Source organism: Chrysemys picta, chromosome 4 (assembly GCF_011386835.1).
Source record: "Chrysemys picta bellii isolate R12L10 chromosome 4, ASM1138683v2, whole genome shotgun sequence".
NCBI classification, from domain to species: Eukaryota; Metazoa; Chordata; order Testudines; family Emydidae; genus Chrysemys; species Chrysemys picta.
The window spans coordinates 82,838,963-82,866,614 of record NC_088794.1 but is presented as its reverse complement, the minus strand read 5'-3'; the positions used below and the strand labels follow the sequence as shown (position 1 = coordinate 82,866,614).

The 27,652-nt window shown below is 48.2% G+C and overlaps 1 protein-coding gene across 1 annotated transcript in view; it reads right to left on the bottom strand.

The window, feature by feature from the left end:
• The window catches only part of CREB3L1 (cAMP responsive element binding protein 3 like 1), a 74,495-nt gene extending 49,139 nt beyond the window's left edge, over positions 1 to 25,356 (bottom strand). Inside the window, exon 1 of the mRNA XM_005302248.5 lies at positions 24,785 to 25,356. Within this exon, the coding sequence (XP_005302305.2) occupies positions 24,785 to 24,892 (108 nt within the window). The 5' untranslated portion in view covers positions 24,893 to 25,356. The remainder of the gene's footprint in view (positions 1 to 24,784) is intronic.
• Positions 25,357 to 27,652: the final 2,296 nt, after the last annotated feature.

The window sequence follows — 27,652 nt, the reverse complement described above, 5'->3', positions numbered from 1 at the left end:
CCTCAGATCAGGGGCGCTAGTCCCTCTGTTCAGCTGGAGAGAGTCCTGTTGCATTGGCTGCATAATAAAATTTCAAGGTTGAGGTGCCAAGGCAGCATGGGTCAACGCCTTCCCACCACTTTCTCCCCTCACCCCCAGGCATTATATCTCTCGCTATTATTATCCCCAAGAAGGTGGACTTGACAGGGCACAGCAGCTATGTCCTAAGTTCCTTCCCAGCAAGGTCTCCTTATATCCCTAACTAGCAAAAAGAAACAAAAGGAGTTCGTTCATCTGAAAGCGGAGACCCATGCACTTTCCTGGGAATAAATATTACATTTTCCTTTGACAATAGCAAATCCCCAAAGTCCCACCCCTGAACGTTCCAAGTCAGGCACATGTATTCCAACTGCAAAGAGTCTGCAGAAACCTGCAGATTTCAGGGTTTTATCCCAGGCATGTTTGCAAATTACAATAGGATACAACTGATAATTTTGTAGATTTTAAGGCCAGAAAGGACAATTATGATAATCTAGTCCAGTGGTCCCCAAACCTAGAGAGGCATGGAGGAACACTCAGGGGGGTGGGCGGGGAGAGAGCACCATCCAGCCCTGCTCTGCCTCTAGCTCTGCTCCGCCCTGACTCCTGCCTGCGGCTCGACTCCAAGCCCTGTCCCCCGGCCACAGCCCTGGGCTCCTGGCCCAGCCACGGCGCCGCACCTGGCTGCAGACCCAGTTGTCGGCCCCTGGCTCCCAGCCCGGCTGTGGCTCCACAACCAGCCACAGCCCCTAGGGTTGCCAACTTTCTAATCACATAAACCCGAACACCTTTGCCCTGCCCCTTCCCCAAGGCCACACCCCTGCCCTACCCCTTCTCTGAGACCCTGCTCCCTGCACAGTCCATTCCCCCTTCCTCCGTTGCTCACTCTCACCCACCCTCACTCACTTTCATGGGCTGGGGTAGGGGGTTGGGGTGCAGGAGGGGGTGAGGGCTCTGGGCTGGAGGAGTGGGGCTGAGGCATTGGGAGGGAGCTCCAGGCTGGGGCAGGGGGTTGGGGTATGAAAGGGGAGGAGGGATCCTGCTGGGGGTGCAGGCTCTGCGGAGGGGCTGGGGATGAGGGATTTGGGGTGCAGGAGCGGCTCAGGGTTATGGCAGGACTGTGGGAGAGGATGCAGGGTGCAGACTCTGGGAGGGAGTTTAGGTATAGGAGGGGTCTCAGGGCTGGGGCAGGGCGTTGGGGTGTGGGATGAGGTGAGGGGTGCAGGCTCCAGCCAGGCAGTACTTACCTTGGGCGGCTCCCGGAAGTGACCGTCCTCCAGCTCCTAGTCTCAGGGGCGGCCAGGTGGCTTTGCGTGTGGCCCCTGTCTGCAGGCACTGCCCCGGCAGCTCCCATTGGCCATGGTTCTCAGCCAATGGGAGATGCGGAGTTGGCGCTCAGGGCCACAGAAGCGTGCTGAGACCCTGTGGCCACCCCTGCACCTAGGAGCCGGAGGGACATGATGCTGCTTCCTGGGAGCCATGTGGAGCTGGGTAGGGAGACTGTTTTAGCCCTGCCAACTGGACTTTTAGCAGCCTATTAAAATCTCCTGGATTGCTTTTAATAGTCACTGGGAGATTGCTGCCAATTCCAGTAGACTTCCGGTCAATCCAGGAAGGTTGGCAACCCTAGTGGACCCGGCAGCTGGCCTGGCAATGGCTCGACTCCCAGCCCCAGACTCAGCTTCAGGCCCCAACCCCGGCTCGGCTGCAGCCCCAGCCCAGCCCCCATCCTCAGCCCCTGGCCACGGTTCCCACCCCACTCCCAGTCCCCAACCCACCCCCCGCTGTGGCCCCAGCCCTTGGCTCTGGCCCCAGCCTTGGCCTCTGGCCCCAAACATGGCCCCGCTCCCAGCCCCAGCTCCCAGCTGTGGCTTAAGGGGCAGGGCATGGACAGAGGTAAGGGGGGGCACGAGGTAAAAAGTTTGGGGACCACTGATCTAGTCTGACCTCCTGCATAACATAGACCGTAGAATTTCATTCAGCCCATTACTTGTAGTTGAGCTACTGCATATATTTTGGGAAAACGTCTAATCTTTATTTTAAAAGACTTCCAGTTATGGAAAATTCACGAAGTCCCTGGGTAAATAGTTCCAATGGTGAATCACCCTCATTTAAAAATTATGCATTATTTCTAGCCTGAAGTTGCCTAGCCTTAGCTTCCAGCCATTTAATCTCGTTATGCCTTTGTCTGTGGTATTAAAGAGACTTCTTCTATCAGAGATCTTCTCCTCAGGTAGCTACCTAAAGATCATAATCAAGTCCCATCTTAATCAATGCAACAGCTTGGTGGATACCTATATCCTAGCTGATTATTTTGCTAACTATAGATACAATCTTCCTCCCATTAAAGTTAATGGGAGTTTTGACATTTATTTCAGTGACAGTAGGATTTAGCCATTTAGGTAAATTTTACCATTGAGTTTAAAGGTTAATTATTATATTACTTGTATTCAGATTTTAAGATAAATAGATCACAGATGGAAGCAAGCAACTCCTCTGGGAAAACAAGAAAGTTTGGTGTGAAATGGTCAACAGTGACGTGGAAAATGCAGAGGTAACAAGATTATTTGAACCCTGGAAAATTAAGGCAAAGTCCCCAGTGGTTTGGCTTTCCAACATTCTTTCAGATAGTACATAGTTAAATAGTTATATAGCCATGCAGAACTGGAAGCAGTGACAGGCCCGGTGTGTCTGGGATGGTTTTGTGCCAAAGGAGACAGACAAATCCATAATTAATCTGCAGGAAAAAGGCACGACCAACAAAATATTCCCCTTCTGGCCCCCAAAGAGCAGATGGCTTTTCCTAAGTATGAAACTCTTTTCATTTATTAAATTCCACAACTTGTCAAGTTTGTGCTCCAGTATATGAGTTTGTGACTCCAGGATCTCATCTGGAGGTTCATGGCACCCATTCACTATTCTGTAAGAATTCTTCTGATGTGATCACTCTTAATTTAAATCTTTGGGGCCTGATTCTCCCCTGCTTTGTTCCTTATTCTTCCTTCTCAGCCTCTCAAACAGGGTACACACGTCTTTCCCTCCCTCCATGCCTCTCTCCTCTCTCTCTGTCTAATTCTGGTGTCCTAGCCTCATTAATTGGTGATAAATCTCACCCTGCATCTTGGGTTAATTTTCTGTAGGGTTTGAATGGAGTTTTGGAAATGCTCTTGGACAATAAAAACTGTTCCTTTGAACTGGGGCCAGCTGGAAGGAGCTCCCCACACTGCAGCTGACATGCAGGCTTTGGCTTTCATTCTCACCAATTCTTTCCTCTCTAGTTTTTGCAGAGTTTGAGTTTTCCTCGGGTTTCATTTATGGAGCAGCAGTGAGTTTGTGAATCTCTCTATTAATTATTATTAATTATTATTATTTCTGTTTCTGGTGGCCCTCTGAGTGGCAAGGGGTAGTTTTCTCTCTCTGTCCCAGACATAAAAGAGCCCAGGCATGAAACTATCTCTGTTGCCACCAGACAAAGCAATGACTCAAAATCCTTGGCCCACTCCCAGGAGAGGTGCTCGATTTTCACCAGAGACTGTCATCTTTCCTCAGCAACTCTCTTGCTCAGCAAGGATCAGTCCCTGCCTCCAGGCAGAACATGCCTGACCCTCCTGCACAGGACCACCTTCAGCACATTATCCAGCAACGAGAGCAAGGCACTGCTCCCTCTAAGCACAGTCAGTCAATGTGGCATCTTAATCAGCCAGTGAAATCCATGCTAGACAAAATGTCACTCAACAGAGGCTGAACCAGCCATGTACTCAACAACCCCAGCCCTGAATCCCTGGAGAAAGCAAGAATAAAGCACATGGCCAGGAGAAGGAATCATGGGTAAGAAGTCATAATGTGCTGTCGTCAAACTGTTGCTTGCTGATTCACCCCAATGCTGTCTACATCTCTTGAATCAGAGCTGAGATCAACAATCTTGAGCAGGACTGTAGCATAAGCATGGCAGGGCCGGGCAATGGGTTGCAGCTATGTTACTCTGTGAAGGAAAGCTTTTCTTCAAGCCCAGAGCATCTACAAGCTCATCTATGCCCATGCCTCTGGGTGTTGCTCCATTTCTTCAGGATACAGGGATAAACCCTGTACTATTTGCTTCTCCTTGAATTTACGCAAAACAGAAATAACACTGTGCATCTAGATGGGCCTTTTCACTTAAAGATCTCAAAGCACTTTGAAGAGTAGGAAACTGCAGCACAGAGAAGAGAAATGATTTGCCCCAGGTTACACATAGTCAGTGGCAAAGTCAGGATGAAAACCCAGACTTAGGACCTATCCACTGGACCACACTTCCGCAAATGAATGAAAATTAACCACCACGTTACTCTGTGATATAGTGTATACAGAGAGTGGTACCAAATGAGGGGGCTTGAGGGCTGATGGCCCTGATGCTAGCAGCTCACCACAGATAGCTTCTCCCAGACAGGATAGGATGAACATTTAGCACAGTGGGCAGTATCAAACAATGCATTAATCCAGCCTTCCCCCTTTTCCACCATCCCCTGCAAGCCTGGCTGATTTCCACAGCAGCAATGGCTTTATGATTATTGGGCCCCAGCATACTAGAATTAGTGACTGAGATCACACATTGCCTTTTCCTTCACTTCCACTGGAGTGTTAGATCAAGTAAATTGTGCCTCGTACCAACAGGGGAAGTCCACAAGCTGCAGAACTTGAATGGAATGCAAGATTCTCAACAGTCACTATCTTTGCTGGTGCTTAAGGGAGACCTCCTCCAGGGCCGAGCAACAACGTTCCAAACATTATCCAGAGGGATCAGCCTACTTCCAAGCCAAGGTGTTGTTCAAGCCAGCACATACTTTGTCCAAGGATCTGCTCCCAAGGTGACAAAGCTGTCAGCAAAATGGTGTGCAGTTTCTCAGTTTGCAGAAATGCAAAACACACCAGCAACTACTGAGGACCAGCCAGGAGAACTCCACAAATAGCAACAGGAAATCAAAGTGCCCACACCAGACATGCGCCAGCTAAGAGGCTATCCAGAGCAGGAAAAAAATCAAAGCTGGACAGTGGAGATTACATCATGCTATGGATAAACCTGTGAGCCTGTCCAACTGGAGCCAGGCCAACCGGTCCAGATGGCTGAAGAATGTGCTGAATAAATAGCTACCTCTGCCACCTCCTCTTCTCTCTTTCTTCTATGTTCTCTCTATTTTCCCTCTTTCTTCCCATATTCTCCTCCTCTCTTGCCCTTTTTCTCCTTCCTCTTCTCTCAGAAAAATAATGTATCCTCAAGAGATGGTGCATAAAAATATTGATCATATATTTAACTATAATTATCACATTATTCATTGAAAGGCAGCCCCGTACAGCTGACAGGGCATAGGAGAATTGGGTTCTATCTGCAGCTCTGTCACTGGCCAGCTGCGTGATCTTGTTCAAAGCACTTCACCTCTCAGTACCTCTTCCTGTCCCACTCGTCTATTTAAACTGTAAGTTTTTAAGAGAAGGGACTGTCTCTTACTATGTATTTGTACAGTACCTAGCACCGTGAAGCTTCAATCTCAGTTTGGGGCCTTTAGGCACTACTCTGGGTCATATTAAAATTAACAGTTAAAATACTGTTAAATCAGACCCTTCTTTGTGCATAACGGTATCAATGGTGCCATCTGATACACCCATAAGCTCTTCAGACTACCTTCTGGCACTCAGGATAAGTGAAAGGGGGCAACAATTCTACCAGGTTTATAAAAAGTAGGTAAAGGGACTACTTAGAAAAACTAAAATGTGTACAGTTTGGCAGGCCTGGGGGGTATCATAAGGGAATTTGCTAATAAATACTGATAAATATACTGAACTCATGAACAGGACAGGTGCCAAAGGACTGGAAAAAACAAATATGATACTATTCTTAAAAAATGGACAAAGGAGCAATCCATGCTAACACCATCCAGAAAATCTAACTTTAAACACAAAGGAAACAACAGCTTACTATTTAAGGAAAAAATCTCTAAACATCTACAAGACAATGCATCCATGTGCAATAAGCAGCTTTGGGGACTGTAAGAGCAATGGGGATCTTCTATTGTGCCCCCAGTTAGCAGGTGTTAGTATCCTGCATAAAGCGGCTGAAGTTCTGCTGGCTCACTGGGACAGGTGCAGCGTGTTAAATCCTTCCTGTATATAATGGAGGTGGGAGCGTCTTTTGGGGACAGAAGGAACTTTGCCCAGGGAGCAATCCTAGGGACAGCCATGCCTAGGGAGTAAGCTTTGATAGAGGTTTATGTTGTGTTATTGAGTTGCAAAGCACAGGAAGGGGTTAAGTTTTGACACTGACTCAGAGTCTGTTTGTTCTCTTGGGGATGGAGTAGGGACAGGGACTCAAGCCCAGCTTCACAAAAGGTACTTAGGCACCTAAGTCCCAATTTTGGCTCCACTGCAATCCATAAGACTCCTACCAAATCCTGTAGGCTCCTAAACTCACTCGGCACCTACATTTTCAGGGTACAAGTTCCCTCAATACCTATGTATCTACCTCTGAGCATGCACACTCCTGCCTCCCTCTAGGCGTTTGGATACCTATCTCTTGCCTAAGCCCCAGGACAATTTGCAAACTGGGGGAAGACAGGCATTTGTCTACCTATATCATATTCAGGGCCAGATTCAGTAGGTGTGCTCAGAGGCCACCTAATGAATTAGGTCCCACTCAAAGTCTGATTGAAAGAGGTACCCCTCCCACAGCATTACTTTTAGCCCAGTGGTTAGAACACCTGCCTTGGATGTGGGAAATCCAGGTTCAGTTCTCTCCCCCACCCCCAGCTAGAGGAGGAGACAGATTTGAACAGGGGTCTCCCACCTCACAGGAGGCCCAATGACTATTTAAGTATTTATCCACAGCAGAACAGTCACTGGGCCAGAGAAAGATGAGAATGACTCTGTAGTCCAGTGTTAAGGCACCCACCTGGCAGGTGGAAGACTCCAGGGCCCAGTTCTCCAGCTCCTACCTCTCTTTCATTATTTACCCACCATGGAACAACTTCCACAGAGGAGACTGAGGGAAACCCACATCAGTCTATCCAATAGTTCACTGGTTATAGCACTCCCATAAGAGGTGGGAGACACCTCTTCAAATTCTCTCTCACTTTCTGGCAGAGAGGGGGAAATTGAACCTGCATCTCCCACATCCCTAACTCATTTCTGCAAGAAAGGCCTCAGGTGCTTAAGCTTCCTGACACCAAGTGGCTTCCCATTTGTGGATCACTAAACAGAGATATCTTATCTCTGAGAAGGGCAGAGCTTAGGACACAGTATGTTGTCGATATCTCCCACTGGGTAGCTTAGACGGCTCCCCAGTTAGGATGCTGACTTTTCTGCATCTCATTCTAAGGTGCCTCTCTCCCCTCATTCATTGTATACTGAGCCTAGGTGCCTAACTTGGCTTTGTGAATCAGTGTTCCTGTGATTTTCTAGGTGCCTAAAAGTTAGGTTCCATGATGATCAGTGTTGCAGTGTCTAGGTCCTCTTGTGAATCCCACTTCAGTTCCTCCATTGGGTTCATAAGGAACAAATCTTTTTATTTTCAGTTTGGAATATAGAAAGCAAGAGTAGCAACACAGCATTGTTACACTTGTGTAAATCCTGAAGCTATCTGAGTAAATCTGGACTGACTTCGGTAAAGTTACTCTAGATTTACTTGGTGTATCTGAGATCAGAATCAGACCTACAGAGTTCAAAGGTATGGAATAAGGACTTTATGACTCCTTCAGTTCAGCTGTATTCATTCAGTGCCTGATTCACTGAAGCCAATGCAAAAACTTCACTGACTACAATGGGCTTTGGATGAGGTCCTTCATACAGAGTGCTGTAGAAGTAAAGTATATGATACAGTGATGGACTTCCCAAAGTCTTACCTGTAAAATTAACTCAAATTGAGTTGCATGGGAGCACCATTAGGTGGGCTGACATTGGCTATAGGTGTGTAAGCCAGGGATAAATGGAGGCAGGGAGAGGTGTCCCTGGGATAGTGCAGGGAGTAGTTAGCCCAAAAGGCTGCTGGTGGCAACAGCATGTGAATTAAATATGCAGATGACACTAACTTGGTACTGTTCACAAGAATCAAGTAGTAATATCAAGGTATTACTTGGACAGGAACATGAAATACAGCCTGCAGAATATTTGAAGTCTTATGCACCTGGCAGAAACCAACCACAGTTATATAGCCCATTTCATCCATAGATTGCAAAGCACTGCACAAATATGAATAAATATCATCCTCCTCAATTAACCTACCCAAGATCACACACCGAATAACTAACAGAGCTGGGAATAGAACACAGCTTTCCTAACTCCCTGGGCTAATGACCCATTCACAGGACCACTGACCTTTACCAGCTCAGCTCAATTGGCAAGTAAATATTTGTGGTTTCACAGCACCTCACCCACTCCCATGTCACCATATTAGCATGGAAACAACAGAGAGAGTTCAGAGATTATCTCATTACTATGCCAAGAACTCTGAGATAGAGACACTGAAAAAGGCTTTGAAAAAAAGTGTTCCATCAACATTATTTAAAAATGTCATAGCTAATTTCCCTTCAACTAAACTGCCTGTCTTTCAGTTCCTTCCCTGGGGCAGCTGTCAGCTCAGCCAAAAGCACTTGCCCGTCCTCCCTCCCTCTCTCCTTTGGCTGCCATTAATTTACCACCTAGATTCTACATTAAGCCATTCTGACATGCAAAACTTAACTAACAATGAAATGCACCCACAAACATTGACCTCTTCTTTATTCAGCTCTGCTCATGCCTCAGAACAGCCTTTTTCATGTGTCATAGTATGTGCACTCAAACTCTCCATACAATATTTCTTTCAATACTAAGAAAGGGAGTATCACTAACAGTGAAAAGCCAGGAGGAGGATCAAGGACTCTCTGCATATTGGCTGGTGGGGACATGTGGACATAGGTAGGAAGCTCACCCTGCAAGAATTCCAGCAGCGTTGCAGCGAGGAAGCTTATCCTGCTAGAAATGAATTCCAGTGGGTACCAAGTGAGTAAATGTATCCTGCTAGATTTCTAGTAGGCACTGCAGTGAGGAAGCTCACCCTGATAGAATTCCACTGGGCATCAGAGTAAGGAAGCTCACACTGCAGAAGGAACCCTGACAACTTATCTATAAGCACCAAAAAAGAATGTCCTAGCCACCTCCCTCCTATGTAATATACCTCATAACTGATACAAAATGCATGTATAGTGCTGCCTCTGCCACCAAGTGAACGATAACACTCCTGTTGAACAGGAGCTTGATCATCAAACTAAAGGTGTTACTTTCTATTTATTCTAGGAAAAAGACCAAGTTTAAGTCAGGCTTAGCTAATACAAGTGTCATCACTGTTTGAGATAGTGTGACTCATGCAACCTTAGAAGGACAAAGGGTTCATCACAGCCCAGAGAGAGAGATGAACAGGGAGAGGTTACTGGACAGTGTGTATCATAGTACATGCATTCAAACCCTCCATGTGACCTTGTCTGGTGTGGAGAGAAGACCTACTTCAAGCACCTTTTCACTTGGACACTGACCAGGCCAGAAAAAGTCCAGAGGATTATGAAGGCAGACAGATAATGAGAGATTTAGCAACAGAAAGGGTGAGAAAAGGAGGCAGGAGAAAAAAGGAGAGAGAGGGTAAGGAAATATGGGAGACCATAAAGAAAAAAGGAGAGGGGATAGTCAGATGGATTCATGAACATCATGAATGGGAGAAAGCACATTTCAAACTCTTCCTCTTTGCAGCAGGAGAGAAACGGAAGCTTGTTTTCTAGAGCAGCCAGGAATAACTAGACAGTTGTAAACATTGCATGGTGGGTACATGGAAAGCAACTGGATTGAAACACACAGCCTGCCTTTCAGTGCATACCTGCAGTCACCTCCTATTCTGGCATTGCACTAAGGTTCCCACTCCCTGCTCTAGCTTTTCCTGCTCTGAGAGCAAATACAAACCATGCAATGATAAACATACTAAGCCAAGAAAGCACCTAACCATTCAGTCCTATTTTTACAAGGCCTTATCTGAGCTTCCCATACAGGAAGGAACAAAAAAGGAGATCTTGAGAGTCACCAGCTCTCTTCCATCACACAAGCCTAAAACAAATCATATATAGTTTCTGTACCATTCACCCAAGGAATATCAAACAACACACACATATATATATATATGAGTCACTTCACCTCTGGGGTAGGAAGCAGCGGCTGTTTAACTGCACACAGAAAAACTACATATTATTAATGTTAATAGTAAATAACATGTACAAACATTATCCAAAAATTTAGATCAGTGAGCTAAGAAGAAGATCGTGTTTAATTGAAACTGCAGTGGGAGTTTAGGTTGGTACAATATAATTACCCAAGACTGAATTTGGCCTGGAGACCAGGACTAACAACTCTGACTCCTACAAAAAGTGCCATGGGATCTTTAATGGCAATAGGTATCCAGAACCTCCATTTTACCTCTGATCAAAAAGATGGTGCCTCCACTGCAGTGCTTGGGAACTAACGCAGTGCTATCTCTCAAGGAAGGAGGGCTACTAGTGAGTCCTCATCACCACTTCTTGCAGTGCCTGGGTTTTCCTAGAAAGTCTGCTATCCAAGGAATGACTAGATATGACTCTTCTTAGCTTATTAGAACAGAGATCACAGTTGGAAATGAGCTTTCCTCCCATCAGCTATCTGTTCCTCCACATCATCACAACAGCAAACAGTATAATCAGGGTGGTTTTTTTAGTTCCATCTTAGTTCCTGAAGTGAACTTTCCAATAGTAGAGTCAGCTAGTGGGCCTGAGTTGTTGCAATCCAAGTAGTGTGTTCAGAATGCACAGATTTTAATAACTGGAATAATCTATTTTCTAAGTTGCACCAAAATAAATAAATCTTGAGAAGAAATACAATCACCTTTAGACCAAAACACAATCTTCACCACCTGGCTGTGAGGGGAAACCTGTCATGCTGTTACCCTGGGACCAACGTCATAGATGAAATTAAATTCCCTCATCTCCATTGGTATTATAAGGATTCCCTACATACAAAGAGATGGTTTGGAAACATGAAGTGATCATGTGGAGCCTAGAGTTATACCCTTCTCAGAGACAACACATGATTCAGAGGGGAAGATTTATAGCCAAGGATGGACTGTTATCATAAAGTCACTCTCCCCAGGACTCCACGTTAAGAGCCTGTTTTGGAGAGAAATCCATTCATTATTCCTTTTTCCAGTCACTGAAACCAATCTGCTACTAGAAATGGATCCTGTTCCAGTCTTTCAGAGTACAACCAAGGTACACCACGGTAAATAGATATTGTAACCAACCTAGTGTCTGTGTATAACAGCACAATACCTATGGGTATTTAGAACCCACTCACTATTCATGAGTATGTCATCTATTTCTTTGAATCCCTCCACTAGCTCTCCCCTTCTCTATTTCTTCAAACATAAGCTGCTTGTATTCACTGCCAAGGGCCTTCACAGTCAATCCCCTACCTATCTTCTCTCATTCACTATCAAGTGTTGTCGCATACCTCTGATGGGCCCATAATGCCAGCCTCTACTTCTCACTTGTTAAATTTTCAAACAAGCACCTTGGGGCTTTCATCCATGCTGCCCGCATGCTTCAGAGGCAATCCCTGCAAACATCTCAGACTCTACCTTACTATTCACCTTCAAATCCCTCTTCAAAACTTTTCTTTGCTGTGATGCCCACATAAAATTTGACAATAGCTGTTGCTGTGCAGAGACCTTCATGAGACAATACTGGGCTGTATTGTTTACTAGTACTCCTCTATTGGTCTGTATGTATCCATGTTGACTTTTGACTTATAGTTAGATTGTAAATTCCCTGGAACAGGGACTGTATTTTTGCTCTGTGTTTGTACAGCACCTAGCACAATGGGGGCCTGGTACATGCCCAGGGCTCCTAGGTACTATGGTAATACAAATAAATAAAATAATAATTCAGGTGTCCTAGCATCCCTGAGAACCTGAAGGTGTCTCCTACCCATGAGCACCATTAAACTCTGAAATTCCCCCAAGGATAATCAAGTATCCTGACCTATCAACTATCTGTAAAAATGCTGGTTGGGTATTTTCTTACCCACCAGATAGTATTCCCTCAGCATCCCCTCTCCCCACCACCAAAACAGCAATCTGAGCTTGCACCAAAGACCAGCCTTCAGGTGTATTCAGCACCAAGGCCAGAGCCTGAGGGGGAAAACCCCAAGCACCATGACAATGGAAGCTGAGAATCAAAAAGGAAAATAGGCATTTGAAGCATGTGATTTACTTCCTTCCTTTGGGCATGTGGTGTGTGTAGTGAAGACAGACCAGCATCAGTGGCTTATCTTGCTATTTAGCAACCAGGCTTTCATCTACTGGAGAAAGGAAGGGGGCAAGAATCCCTCACATATGTTTCCCAGAAGAGGAGTCATCCATTGAATCTAAGTGAATCAAGCCATGTTCCTAGCAGGACTCTTGGGGGTGGGGGTAAAATGAGTTAATTTACAATCTGGGAGGTTTTCCATATTCTGATGCTCTCATCTGATCTATTACAGCAAGGTCCTCCTGCCTCCATCAAAACTGCCAGCTGCACTGACTGCTGGGCATGTCTCAGGAGACAGCAATTTTCTGACAGATCTGTCCAAAGTGCATTTCTAGGCACAGTAATTTAGACACCTTCCCCAACATCTGCAGAGCTACTATCTTGCAGTTTCTGATTCACAATTGCTGCTGCTTACGTGCGCTTCTGGATTGGCCTGTGTAACCAGTGACTTCAGCACACATGTAACAGGAAGCTTCCACCCTCTGCTTGTTGCTTAATATATTTACTTTGCAAACATTTTCACATAATCCCTTCCTGTTTCTCCCCACTCAGATGCCCGTTTCTGTCTCTCTCTTTTATTCCTTTTTCTGATGTCTAGCTCTCTGCAGATATGGCCCAAGGCCCTCTCTTCTTGTCTGCCTCTGAACAGCAGCAGTCAGGCACTACCATAACCATTAACTGTGGCATGCCACCATGATTACAGGGATCTCCTCAGGACATGAGGATGGTGGCTGGGATGAGACTGTCCAGCTGATCCCAGCCCACATGCCAGAAGTTGTCTAATAGGAGAGTATGCTGTTTCCAGGATGATGTTTCTCAAATGTTCCTGACAGAGAGTTCTTCGTTTCCTTCAAAATGTGTTATGTATACTGTCATAACTATAAAGTGAAGGGTAACAGCCCTCCTGTGTACAATACTATAAAATCCCTCCTGGCCAGAGACTCCAAAATCCTTTTACCTGTAAAGGGTTAAGAAGCTCAGGTAACCTGGCTGACACGTGACCCAAAAGACCAATAAGGGGACAAGATACTTTCAAATCTTGGTGGGGGCTTTTGAATTGTGCTCTTTGTTTTTGGGGGGAGTTCGCTCTTGGGACTAAGAAGGGACCAGACATCAATCCATGCTCGCCAAATCTTTCTGAACATGTCTCTCATATTTCAAACTTGTAAGAACAGCCAGGCAAGGCGTGTTAGTTTTATCTTTGTTTTCTCAACTTGTAAATGTACCTTTTACTAGCGTGTTTACCTCTGTTTGCTGTAACTTTGAACCTAAGGCTAGAGGGGGGTCCTCTGGGCTCTTTAAGTTTGATTACCCTATAAAGTTATTTTCCATCCTGATTTTACAGAGATGATTTTTACCTTTTTCTTTAATTAAAAGCCTTCTTTTTAAGAACCTGATTGATTTTTCCTTGTTTTTAGATCCAAGGGGGTTGGATCTGTATTCACCAGGGAATTGGTGAAGAGTCTCTCAAGGCTACCCAGGGAAGGGAATTAGCACATTGGGAGTGGTGGCAGCGACCAGATCTAAGCTGGTAGTTAAGCTTAGAAGTTTTCATGCAGGCCCCCACATCTGTACCCTAAAGTTCAGAGTGGGGAAGGAGCCTTGACATATACACAACCCTCCACCACTCAACAGATGATGAGACCTTCCAAAAAAAGGTCATATCTCCCCACTGCCAAAAAATAAATGTTGATTTTCAGTTTAAGGCTACAAAGTGACATTGTCGTAGGCTCAGGAGGTACCTTATGCCACAGAGGAGAATGATAGTCTGGTGGTTAGACTGCTAGCCTGTAAAGTCTGAGGCCTTTTTCTGCAGCCACATTAGGACAGCAGCAGCCATGAGCTAAAAGACAGAAAGTCACATCCTCACATTCCATCTAAATTACATTAAAACAATTAAATATTGGGCTGTTAAGAAGATGCTCCTGTCCTAATAGTACCCACCATCACCAGATAAAGAAACAGATCTTTAAACATCTTAAGAAAACTTTGTTTGATAGCATTCTGGCTGGCAAGGAATCACTTATCAACAGTTAAGTATCAGAGGGGGAGCCGTGTTAGTCTGGATCTGTAAAAAGTGACAAAGAGTCCTGTGGCACCTTATAGACTAACAGAAGTATTGGAGCATAAACTTTTGTGGGTGAATACCCACTTCGTCAGATGCATGTGTCTGACAAAGTGGACATTCACCCACAAAAGTTTATGCTCCAATACTTCTGTTAGTCTATAAGGTGCCACAGGACTCTTTGTCACTTTTTATCAACAGTTGTGATTGTGAAATCTATACTTCTTTATTGTTTTGCCTTCATTGTCCCTACTTTTCTATTGTTTATCTGTATGGTTTCTGTATGGTTCTTTGATTGTTTCAGTCGCATAACTAATTTTGCAAGATCTAAATCAACTAAGGGGGTGGGGTATGATTGGTTAAAGAATTGTTTTGCAATATGTTAGGATTGGTCAAAGAATTATTTTGTAGTACTTTAGTTTAAAATAATTGGTTAAGGTATAGCTAAGCAGGACTCAAGTTTCACTATATAAATTGGGGTCCAAAAGGAAGTTCTTTGGAACCTACCTCCAGGACACAGCCCAGGATCAGAGCTGCCAGACCTCAACCCCCTGCCAACCATATCAGGCAGAAGCTGGAGGAGCTCCAGATGACCTGATCCTGATTGGCCACCAGGAAAACTTCGTTTGCCTTACTGGCAGTGGTGAGCACCGTATGCTTAGCATGTGCATTCTGTTTTGGTAACTGTTAACAAATAGAGGTTAAGAATATTACTGGGTAAGGCACTTTCACTGACAAAAGGCCCTGAAAACCCTCAGAAGAATATGTCCTGAGTCCTAGGAACTGAGTATGGGTAGCCCTGAGCCCTAGGAAATGGGTATTGGTGGATGCCTTTCACCTGGAGCCCTAGGAACTGGGAAAGGGTAGGGATGCCTAAATTAACTTGGTTACCCCTTGAGCCCACAGCAGGGTAAAGGTGGGGCACCCTAGAGAGTGTGGGTAACAAGCCCAGAACTTGCAAGACCTGGGTGCAATTCCCTATATGGCCACAGACTTCCTAAGTGACCATGGGCAAGTCAGTTAGCCTCTCTGTGCCACTCACCCCATCTGTAAAATGGGAACAATAGCATTTCCCTACCTCACACAGGTATTGTGAGGATAAATACATTAAAGATTGTGAGGTACTCAGAGACTACAGTAACTGGGGCCATATAAATATCTTAGAAATATCAACAGTGGAGGAAGTGTTTTTACTTTCTTCCTTTTGATTTCTGATCATATAAGGAACTGTACTATTGTGTTCCATTGAGGGCTGCCAGCGCTGGGTTAACTGCCCTATTCCATTGATGCTTCTCAGACATCTCTGGATCAGCTGCAAGGGAATGTCCAAAAAGAGGAGCTGGAGGAGCAAAGTGACTGAGCCAAAGGAAAATCAGGAAAACAAGGAAAATCTGGGAACGTTTTTATTAAAATGCATTCCTTCAGCCAATGTCTCTCCATATCTACTACATCTCTAGTGGGGTCACAGAACTATTTCTTGACAAGCCCAATTCTAAGCAGGATAAAAATCATATATTTTTATTGACCTGCTCAATGCTCTCACCACTCCAAAACAGACTAAGAAGCTAAAGACATGTAATTATAAGAATGTTACAAATTAACTAAGTTTACTAGCTTGAGGAATAGGAAACTATGACACTTTCAGAAGTGTCCATGACTGGCTTCAGCCCCAGAGACCATTGTGTACCTCTCATAATGTCTGGTATCAGGGGCGTGCAGAAAGGGGGGCAAGCAGGGGCACCCCCAATAATCGGTGGGGGCACAGAACTCCTCCAGCCTCAGGGCTGAGGAACAAAACATGCACCTCCAAAATCCAATGAAATTTAAATCTCTGGAATCCAACAAGAGAAATGGAAATTGATGAGAATTCCTAGCTAAGCCTTTAGGTCCAGCTGTGGGGGGCAAGGGAGGAAAGAATGGGGCTCATACAGGATGAAATTCACCCTGTGCCAAGGGCAGAACAAGGCCTATGCACTAGTTAACGCCTCAAAATAGGGCATAAAAGAGGAACTTATGGTACATAGGCCTTGCACTGGCCTTGCACAAGGGTAAATTTCACCCCCAAGGAACAGACTATATTTACGTTTGTTAGCAAAGACCCTTTCCAGTTTCTGTTGGCACTGTCCTTAGCATAGCTCTGTTTTCTACATACAATTCACTAATTAGCTCATTTTTGGTGGCCCACATTATCTGATTTCAAGACATATATGCAGTAACACAAAAGACACCACACTAAAGATATAGAAAATAGCAGTGTGAACATAAAAATAGTAAAAAGTAGAACCAGTTTACATGATGTCCCTCAAGAAACAGTCCAGAAATACATGTAACTTTTCCCATTCCATTATATCATATTATTTATCAAATAGTGCGGGCTGTCACACAGTAAGAGTTCATATCGTAACGCATTACCACAGAACGACTGGCCCCTTTTAGAGGGAGCAGCGGGTACAGTGCACCTATGACTGATTACTAGCTACCCAGTTGGGTTTAAAGGCTGGTGCCTGGATCTTATGAAGGGGAAGACAGGAATAGGGGAAGGAAGGTTATCCACTGAAACTCTCTCAGCTCAGGGAGGTGAGGGTACTGTTAAAAGAAGCTATGGTAGAAGCCACAGCAGAGAGCAGGAGACTCCTGCAGGAGACCCTTGACTGGGGGAAGGGTTTTGGGCCTGGAGGACCTTGGAGACTGTAAGCATGTGGAATAACTCCAGGTTGAAAGGCCTGAGATTTCCTGCAGACATAAAGAGAAGGGGTCGGTTCCAGGTAAGAAGGCCTGAAAGTGGATGTTCAGAAGAGGCTGGGTTGAGGAGAGAGGCTAAGCAGAGCCTGGGAAAGGCTCAGATGCTGTGCCCAGCTTGGAAACTTGAAGACAGACAGACTCCAGGGAAGAGGGGCTGTGCTCTGTGTACGACTTGGGTAGAAGAGATTTTGTTGTATGTTAAGAACAAGACAACAAGAAGGGGTGATGTTATTGGACACAAGCTTTGGTGGAGTTATTGAGGAGCCTGGGTGAAAGGGAAACTGAGGCAGGACTCTGCAGAGTCCTGCACAGCCAGCAGGAGGCTGATGTGTGGATGCACTATCAAAGTCTGCCTACATATGGGTAGACAATGGAACCCTCAATAATCAAACACGAATTTTCATGAGTGGCAACCAAGGAAGCTGAAACATGAATACAGTGTGGCTGGAGACAAGGAACCTGAGGTGTGAACAGACTGGATTTTTAGCATGTGGGTGCAGATACAGAGTATGCAATTGAGGTGTGTGATTGCAGCATGAGTAAACACACCCATGCTATCTTTAGTCTTGCAAGTTTGGGTACCAACAGCAATATGGGCTGCAATGTGGGCTATACAAGCCTGCCCAAGTCCCTGGGTACTTACTCAGAAGCTAGTCCATGCTGAAATCCATGCTGCTGCAGTGTCACTACTATTGGTACCCAAGCTAGCTAGATTAAAACTAGCTCTGGTATGTCCACATATTCTGCAATCACACCTCTGATTGCAGCCTATTCATACCCACACAGTGAGAGAGACCAAAGGAAATTGCAGGGGAGCATGGCATATTGGCAGGGCTAGGGTTACCATATCTCATAAATAAAAAAAGAGGACCCTCCACGGGCCCTGGCCCCGCCCATTTCCCCCACCCCTAGCCCCGCCCCAACTCCGCCCCTTCCCTGCCCTAACTCCGCCCCTTCCCTGCCCTAACTCCGCCCCCTCCTCCCTCCCACTCCCAGCCAGGGGGAAAGGGCTGCCCCAGCGCTACCGGCTTCAGGATTTGCCGGGCAGCCCCCAGACCCTGCGCCCCCAGCCGGCGCTTCCCCAGCGCAGCCGGAGCCCGGGAGGGGAAGCGCCCAGCCGGCATTTTCCCGGACATGTTCGGCTTTTTGGCAATTCCCCCTGGACGGGGGTTTGATTGCCGAAAAACCGGACATATGGTAACCCTATGCATGGCAGAGGCCTGGAACCAGAGCTCCCCATCAGCGTCCATGGAGCTGCACAAGCTCCGGGTCACTCGGGGATTCTGCACCAAGGGGCTGACTGTGAGCTGCACCCCAGCAAAGCCCTGGCTGGGCTGGGGAGGGGGTGTGCCCACCACACTTGTGATAAGTGAGGGAGGGTCCCTAAAGCCCTGGTGAGCAGATCTTCCCTTCTCTCGCTCTGCTCTCGATGAGCCGTCTGCCCAAAGCATTGCTCCAAAGCACTGGTTCTCAATCGATTTCCCATTGTGGGCAGCACACGCGGCTTTCTGGGGGTTCTATGGGCTGCAGCCACACAAGATACGTGCTGCCTGTATGGCCCTGAGGATGGCACATGGGCTGCAGCCGGGTGCTGATTGGGCTGCAAGCGGCCGGCGGGCTGAGAATCACTGCTCTAAAGAGCCACAGCGTGCTCGCTCCACGTGGGGCTGAGTTAGCTGCCCCTACAGCACCCTGCCAGAAGAGGGCAGTCATGACCCGATTGCACCCTCCTGCCCCTTCTTCAACCACACAAACGTTGGGGTGGATTTGGAGTTGAACTGAGAGGCTAGGCAAGCTTCGCCCACAGCAATGCCATGCCCCTCGTGGCTGGCCTGCAGCACCCCTGCCACACCAGCCTGATCCCCAGCCCTGCCATGCAGCACCCCCTGCTCTGCCAGCCCCCCCAACGCACCACACACCTGCTCTGCAGCACCCCGTGCTCCACCAGCCCGATCGCCTCTGGCCTGCGCTACACGGCCCCTGCTCTGCCAGCCCAGGACCCCCACCCTAGTGCTGGCTCTCAGCTCCCACAGGATTTGAAGTGGCTGGTATGTGAAGCCCAGCACCTGACCTAGCCCATGGCATCCCTCAGTGGCACTAGCATGTTTGCCTCAATCTCCTGTCTGCAGACAGACTCCCGCCCCCCCCGCCCGCCCGCCCCAGGCCGGGCTGAGCCACGGTGGGGTCCCTGTCCCTTTAAGAGCGGGGCTGGGCTGAGCCGAGCTGGCGGGGGTGGCTCTGCTCCCGGCTGCAGCCTGATGCCGGAGCCTGGGCTGAGAGCCAGGCTCGTCTCCTGCACCAGCTCCAGGAGGGGCTTTTCTGCGGCTCCCCCAGTCCCCCCGGGCCGAGCCGCCGCACGGTAGGGGCGGGTTGCTTGAGGCAGGGCAGGACCCGGTGGGGCCGAGGGCTGAACAGGCCCGGCAGGGTGGTGCGGGGGCTGCTGGAGGGGGAAGCTGGGGAAGGAGTGGCACGGCCTCAACCCCCCAGGGCTGCCTGCCCCGCGGAGGAGGCAGAGGGGCACAAGCCGCAGCAGGACCCCAGCCCCCCGGGGGAGGGGATCTGGGGCCAGCCCAGGGAGGCAGGAGCAGTCCCGGGGGTGCTGGGCGTGTGCAGGGCAGAGCCCCGGGAGAGCCCCAGCCCCGCGGCGGGCAGCGCTGCAGAGGAGGAGCCCGCGCTCCCCGGAGGGCGAGGGGAGCCCCAGGCAGGGGGAGCCGGGCCGCCCGCACCCACCGCTCGCGGCTGCTCCCAGTACCGCTTTCAGCCGGCGCGGCTGCCCTATCAGCGGCTTTTGGGTCTTTAAATAGCCGTCCGGGGGAAATCCCGGACATTTTTAGCTTTTGACAAATTCCCCCCGGACGGCTATTTAAAGACCCAAAAGCCGGACATGTCCGGGGAAACCCGGACGTATGGTAACCCTAGGCAGGGCCGGCTCTAGGCACCAGCAAAGCAAGCACGTGCTTGGGGCAGCCCATTTGCAGGGGCGGCAGGGATCCAGCATGGGAGCTGAGAACCAACAGGGGGCCCTGGGAGCTGTAGTTCCTTGGTTAGCTCCCTGCTTATAGAGCCAGCCCTGGAGCAGGGAAAGAACTACATTTCCCAGCATTCCCTTGGCCACTACCAACAGGAAAGAGGGGGAGGGAGTGAGGTAGCTGAGACCTCATGCTGCAGCCTGCTGTGAATGGAGAGCTGCGCTGTGAGTAGGGATACCATATTTTAACATTCAAAAAATAGGACACTCCACAGGGAGGGAGGGTAGCCCCACCCTGCCACCATCCATTCCCTCCAACTGCCCCCCACAGAAACCCCAACTCATCCAACCCCCCCTGCTCCCTGTCCCCTGATCACCCCTGCCCCTAACTGCCCCCCAGGACACCACCCCCTATCTAAGTGCCGCTGCTCCTTGTACCCTGATTGCCCCCTCCTGGGACCCCACCCCCTATCTAAGCCTCCCTTCTCCTTGTCCCCAACTGCCCCCTCCTGAGACCCCCACAACTTCCGCCCTAGGACCCAACCCCCTACCTGTCCCCTGACAAACCCCGGGGACTCCCATGCCTATCCAACCACTGCCTGTCCCCTGACTGCCCCCCCCCAAACCCCTGACCCATCTAACCCCTCCTTCTCCCTGTCCCTTGACTGCCCCCCCTGGAACTCCCTACCCCTTCTCCAACCCCCCCAGCCCCCTTACCGTGCCACTCAGACCAGCGTGTCTGGCTCCGTGCAGCGCCAGACACACTGCTGCATACATGCTGCCGTGCTCCCCTGCGGAGCCACAGCCCCCCCCCCCAGCACCTGCCTTCCAGATTTGAACACCTCAAAATTCAGGAGTGCTCAAGCTCAATTTGGGCAGCTGTTACTTCATTTCTCCCAAATCAAATATACTGATCCACTGTAACTTGCTGTAGAAAAAGTAGGATAAAATTGAGCAAGAAATGCTTCCCAGTGGTTATTAGGACTGGAATTGCTATTTTCAACAGACATTGCCTTTTTTGTTTGTTTAAAAGGAAGACAGTGATATTGCATTGGCAAATTCCGCATAGAAAGAAAGAAGGGAACAAAAGAATAATAAAGGCACCTCAACTTTTCCTCATTTATGTAGGACAGTCTTATAATATGCATCCAGATATCCTCCAATCACACAAGCTGAAAATTGTTCCACTTTACTAGAGTTCTGTAATCATATGGGAACCAATCCTGTCTGTGTTCTGTGCATATCTAGAATTCCTGCTGAATGACCTGCCGTGGGAGCAAGTTACCAGTGACCCAGGGATGCGGCGGAAGGAGGGTGCAGGGGGGTGGGGAGGGCAGGAGGGGGGAGCCCAGGGCTGGGGGAGCGGGGAGTGCAGTGAGGAGCCCAGGGCTGGGACAGGGGGCAGCCAAAAATTTTTTTGCTTGAGGCGGCAAAAAACCTAGAACCGGCCCTGAATATTGGGGCAGTTACTTCTGCCAATACAGACTGTCTTGGCTTGGCTGTTCCATGCTGCCCTCCGACTCTGTATTCTGTCACAAGGCAGCCTTTTAAAAACAAATGCTTACAGGGTGCATGCTTCCTGAAAGGGGGAGAAGTCTCACCAGAAGTCTGAACACATTGAAAAGCACAGAGTGAGAAATGGGGTGCTGGAGCCTGAAGGCCCAGTCTTGGAATCATAGAGCTGAGAAGCTTGATACTGAGGAGGGCTGAGAGAGAGTGAGAGCTCTCTGAGTCATTCCTCTGATAAAACCAAGGAGTGAGTACGCGTATTCTGACAAGAATAATGAAAAATGCCAAAGCCTGGTGTGGACAGTACAGAATTCAGAAAGGTTAATTCAATGAGCAAACATCACATGAAGGATTAGCTTTATTAATAAACAGTCATTTCCAGTGAAAACACTGAACAAACTCCTCTGTGTTCAAAAGCAGTAGGTGACCTAGCAAGCTGAAGGAAAATCTGTTTTTGCTGTCATTAGTAATACACTCATCTTGGTGAACAAAAGGAGCATTTTCCATAGACACCTTTCCCCTTGGAGTTCACCCATCCAAGCACTGATTAAGCCCAGCCCTGTTTATGCTTTTTAAACTAGATATCAGTCATATTCCAATCAATAACACTGTTCTCTTTCAAGCATCCCTTTTCAATCACATTAATTTATTAATTCCAAGATGCACCTAGACCTATGATCCCATTATTTCAGCTTGTAACATCCTTAGAATAAAGGAGTTATAAACTACTACTTAAGTGACAAGACGATTAACTAAGGAAGGTTACTGTTTCAGGAAGGGGTTGATGGTGAACACAATATTCTAACAGTGTCCAACCTCTTTAGAGGAAACTACATTTGCTGAACAATACATGGAAGGGTCTCCATGTTGAATCTCATCTCGCTCTGAAGTGAAATCATTGATGGTTTAAAGAATTATCATGCAACCATAGCACTTTGATTTAAAGTGCAATACATTGAAAAGCGATTATGTAAAAATAAGACCTCCTTACTTAACAGATCCCCTTCCCATCATTATCACAGTAAGATTTGCTGAATTTACACTAAAGTTCATCTTTACTCCTTTTTCTGGCTGTTATCCCTGCAGAGCCACTACACGGACGGTGAATTGGATTACAGTACATTCAGGCTCCGGTATCATCAACAGATTTGTTATCTGAATTAAGATTACAAAATCTTTATTGTTGATCATGCACAAGAACAAAGAGTCTCAGATCCCCAGGGGAGTTTGTGGTGCAAAAGAAAAAAAAGCTTTTACTTGTCAACTGAGTGCAATAAATCTAGAGTCACTGAGAAATAATGAACATGGAGACCTTTCATGCCAGTTTTGCAGTCACTGTTAGAGCAGAAATGGAATTTAATCAGTCAGGGAAGTAACATACTGCATATGGTCAGTACGCATTTTTAAATATAGTGTCATGGCAGGTATCACTGGGTGGTGTTGGTATGTACAGTCTTCCAAGTTATTTTTCTTAGGCCTTGTCTAATTTATACAACTCCCCTAGTGCGGATCCAGTTATAGAGACATAAGAGTGCATATAATGGTATAGATTATTTTTATGTAAGAATAAGCTAATTTGCTGTAAGGCACTTTTATACTAGTATAACTACATCCATACTAGGGCTTTTACCAGTATTACTATTTCTTGAAAAATAATCATACCCATAACTGAAATAGTTACACCAGTCAAACTTTCAAAAGTATGTAGACCAGGCCTTAGGGTGTGAGCAAATGTTCAGTCTGGAGAAGACCTGCTGTGTGTGTTAGTTTTGCCATGCAAAGTTCCTCAGTAGGGGGGAGCAGTGCAAGGAGTAGAAGATTTTGCTCTCTACCTATGGGTAAGTCTACACTGCAATTAGAAGTGTGACTTCTGCACATGTAAACATAGCAGTGCTAGATTTGATCTAATTAGCTCAAATAATGTACTGTGAAGTTGCAGCAGTACAGGCTAGCCACTTGAATATGTCACCAGAGTTCTGGGAGGGGTTGTACAGCCCTTGCTGCTGGGATTCACTGCTACTGACTGAGCTAGCTAGATCAAAGCTAGCTCAGGCATGTCTACATGTTCTGCCGTCACCCACTGACTGCCATGTAGACTTACCCTTTGCCTCAAGAATTTACTCCAATCAGAGACAGAGGTGCATCCTTGAAGGGGGGGGGGGGGGAACTTGAGGTGAGATTATTGAAAGAAGGGATTAGCTGCATGCTGCTTGTGACCATCTCTGTTCCAGGACTGATGTATGTGTATATAAAACAAGTTACACTTAGAATATACCCAAATTCTGTGTCACTGATTTATCCTCCACTGGGAAGGTGACCTGAAAAGCCCCAGATGTTGTCTACTGGTTGGCAGAGGGACAGCAATATTCATACTAGTTCAAAGCTAAATTTGCTCACAAACACAAAACTCATATTCCTCATTTGGAACAAACTAGTTTGAAGTTTTAAAATGGACCAACTGTACATGTGAGTTACATGAGTGCACAAAGTCTGGACAATTTTCTTAAAGGCGAATACACTGTTTTTACATACTTGGAATCAGCTGAATGGATTTTCCTCTAGTTCACTCCCCTCCCCACCCCAAAGTAAGTCACAACTTTGTTAGCCAAGCAACAGATGTTTCACCCTCAAAATGTCATTTTACAAAAAGCTGTTAGCAAGGGAAAGTAGAGGTTTCCAACAGAAGGGCCTGCTGCCCCCTAACTTTAGTGTCTCCAGTACCGTTAGAGTGGGAAGAGTTAGTTAAGCAATGGAACAAAGTGCCAGGACCCGCTGTGGAATTCCCATTAGACATGGTTTAAAAAACTGGCATCAGTCTTGCCAAAGGGGAGGCTGATCCCTAGAGGAGGTCGCAGGAGTGTGTGTGGGGGGGGGGGGGGGCGGAGAGGGTACAGCTGTAGGGGACTCTCAGTGACAGGAGCCTCAGGCCGGCTGAGCTTTGTAGGGCCATGGGGAGCATTGGCTTTGGGGCGCTCAGTGCTGGAGACAGGTTCAGGGAAACGGGCGCTGCGCTGCCCAGGCTCACGCTTCCCTGCCCGGCGGACAGGCAGGAATTCCCCGAGCAGCGGCCGTGGCCCGGCACGAGTAGGCGCCGTTTGGAGGAGAGCCCGAGGCACCCCAGGACGAGCCCAAGCAGCCCCCGCCCACCCCCAGCTCCCTTACCACATTGCTGAGGAAATCCGCTTCGTTCAGGTCGCCCAGGTCCAGGAAGCCGGAGCCGCCTCCGGGGAAGAGGCGCTCGGAGGGGAAGGGCTCCAGGATACTGTCCATGGTGCCGGGCAGCGCCCCGCCGGAGCAGGGTTAAGTGAGGGGCAGAGCCGCCTTCCCGCCAGCGCGGCGGGCCGGATCCCGGGCGTCCCTCGCTCCCTCCACCAATCCAAGGCTCGGGGGGTTACTCCAGCGCTGCCCGGTGCAGCCGATGGCAGGGCCCCGGGCACCCACAGGGCATGGCACCTCCTCCCACGGGACGGCTGCAATCCATAGGGCACGGGGGCAGAGGGGCTCCCCGGGGCGGCGGAGGCAGCCGGGGGCCCCGCGGCAGCTGAGGACGGGGGACCGGGAGGAAAGGTTGGGTGCAGCGCCTGGGGCTGGGCAGGATCCGAACCCCGCGGGAGCGTGCAGGGGCCCGGGCTGCCGCCTGGGGCTGTGCAGGAGCAAGGAGGGGCGGTGTACTCCTCCGGGACTCCCCTCTGCCCAGCTGTCACTTTCACACTCCGCAGAGGATCCCCTGGCTCAGCCGCCTGGCCGGCCTGAACATCACGCCCTCCAGCTCATGAATATTAAAGACGGTGAGAGGCATAACTCCCCTCCTGGAACAGCCTCTTAAGGAAGCACTGGCGCAATGCATTGCTCCTCCCTTGCTCTTCCACTGACAGCTCAGAGCTAAGGAGAATGTTAGCAACCCAGAGCCATGGGCACTGCCAAGGGCAGGGAACAGAACTCACGGCAGATCTGTATAGTCATCGGGCCCCATGCAGCCCCGGGGGCAGCCGCAGACAGAAGAGACAATGTGGGGAGATGTAAGAGGGAGAATGCTGTGAAAGACCATTACAGGCAGGGGTGGCAGACAGGCCAGGGCTGGTCGCTCAGCATTTTGCAGCTGCCCTAAGTGAATGTGTGTCCCCTGCACATTCTATAATTTCTCCTGACATCCTGATGACTCTTACAAGAATTGACATGAGATTCTTAATGACCACATGTGATCAGAACCATAGTCTTCTATATCATACCAAAGACACATATCTGCAGCACTGCACTCAGTACTCCCAGGGAAGATCACCCCCTACTGAGTTACACCACTTGCTACAGCACAATGTTCCCTACCATTGTATGGTGTCGGTACACTACTGACTTAGAAGAAAGAGTGCCACCTAGTGAATTCCCAGCACCCTATGTTCTAGGTATTCCCTTCAGTACCTAGAACAGGGGTGGCCAAACTTACTGACTTTTTGTGCTGCTTACAACAATCTTCAGAAGTTCAAGAAGCCCCAAGCCCCGGCAGGCATGCCCACAGGACTGAAGCCCCAAGCCCCGGCAGGCATGCCCCACAGGGCTGAAGTCCCGAGCCTTGGCAGGCACCTACCACAGGGCTGAAGCCCCAACAGGTGAGCCCCTGCTCTTGAACTTCTGAAGCTTGTTGTATGCAGCTCAGAGTCAGTAAGTCCCCGCTGGGCAGAAGCCTCTACTTCACCACCCCACTGCAAGGCAGAGGTCCCAAGCTCTCCTAGTCTGGTAGGTGGAGAATGCGGGAGGGGATGGGAGGGGGGCTCTGCAAGCTGCACCTTAACTGTAAAAGAGCTGCATGTGGCTCACGAGCCATGGATTGGCCACCTCTGACCTAGAACATATGAAGATGATTTCCTGGGTTGAAGTAAATTGATTAAGAGGCCCTGCATCTGAGGACCATAATTTCAGTTTTGTTGCCAAATTCTTTAGTAGTTATTGATTTCCAATTAATTACCAATTTAAAGAGCTGGGTGACTGTAGGGTTCTAGGCCCAGAATCAAGCACAACAGAAGCAAAGTTATCAAGTTCACTATAGGAGAGAGGAAGGTGATCAGTAACAGCCAACATGGATTCACCAAGGGCAAGTCATGCCTGACCAACCTTATTGCCTTATATGATGAGATAACTGGCTCTGTGGATATGAGGAAAGCGGTGGTAGAGAAGTATGGATTGGATGAATGGACTATAAGGTGGATAGAAAGCTGGCTAGATCGTCCGGCTCAATGGGTAGTGATCAACGGCTCGATGTCTAGTTGACAGCCGGTATCAAGCGGAGTGGCCCAGGGGTCAGTCCTGGGGCTGGTTTTGTTCAACATCTTCATTAATGATTTGGATGATGGGATGGATTGCACCCTCAGCAAGTTTGCAGATGACACTAAGTTGGGGGGAGAGGTAGATATGCTGGAGGGTAGGTATAGGGTCCAGAGTGACCTAGACACATTGGAGGATTGGGCCAAAAGAAATCTGATGAGGTTCAGCAAGGACAAGTGAAGAGTCCTGCACTTAGGATGGAAGAATCCCATGCACTGCTACAGGCTGGGGACTGACTAGCTAAGCAGCAGTCCTGCAGAAAAGGACCTGGTGATTACAGTGGATGAGAAGCTGGATATGAGTCAATAGTGTGCCCTTGTTGCCAAGAAGGCTAACAGCATATCGGGCTCCATTAGTAGGAGAATTGCCAGCAGGTTGAGGGAAGTGATTATTCCCCTCTATTTGGCACTGGTGAGGCCACATCTGCAGTACTGCGTCCAGTTTTGGGGGCCCCAGTATAGAAAGGATAGACAGATTGGACAGAGTCCAGTAGAGGGCAATGGAAATGATTAGGGGTTGGGGCAGATGACTTATGAGGAGAGGCTGAGGGAACTGGGCTGATTTAGTCTGCAGAAGAGAAGAGTGAGGGGGAATTTGATAGCAGCCTTTAACTACCTGAAGGGGGGTTCCAAAGAGGATGGGGATAGGCTGTTCTCAGTGGTGGCAGATGACAGAACAAGGAGCAATGGTCTCAAGTTGCAGTGGCGGAGGCCT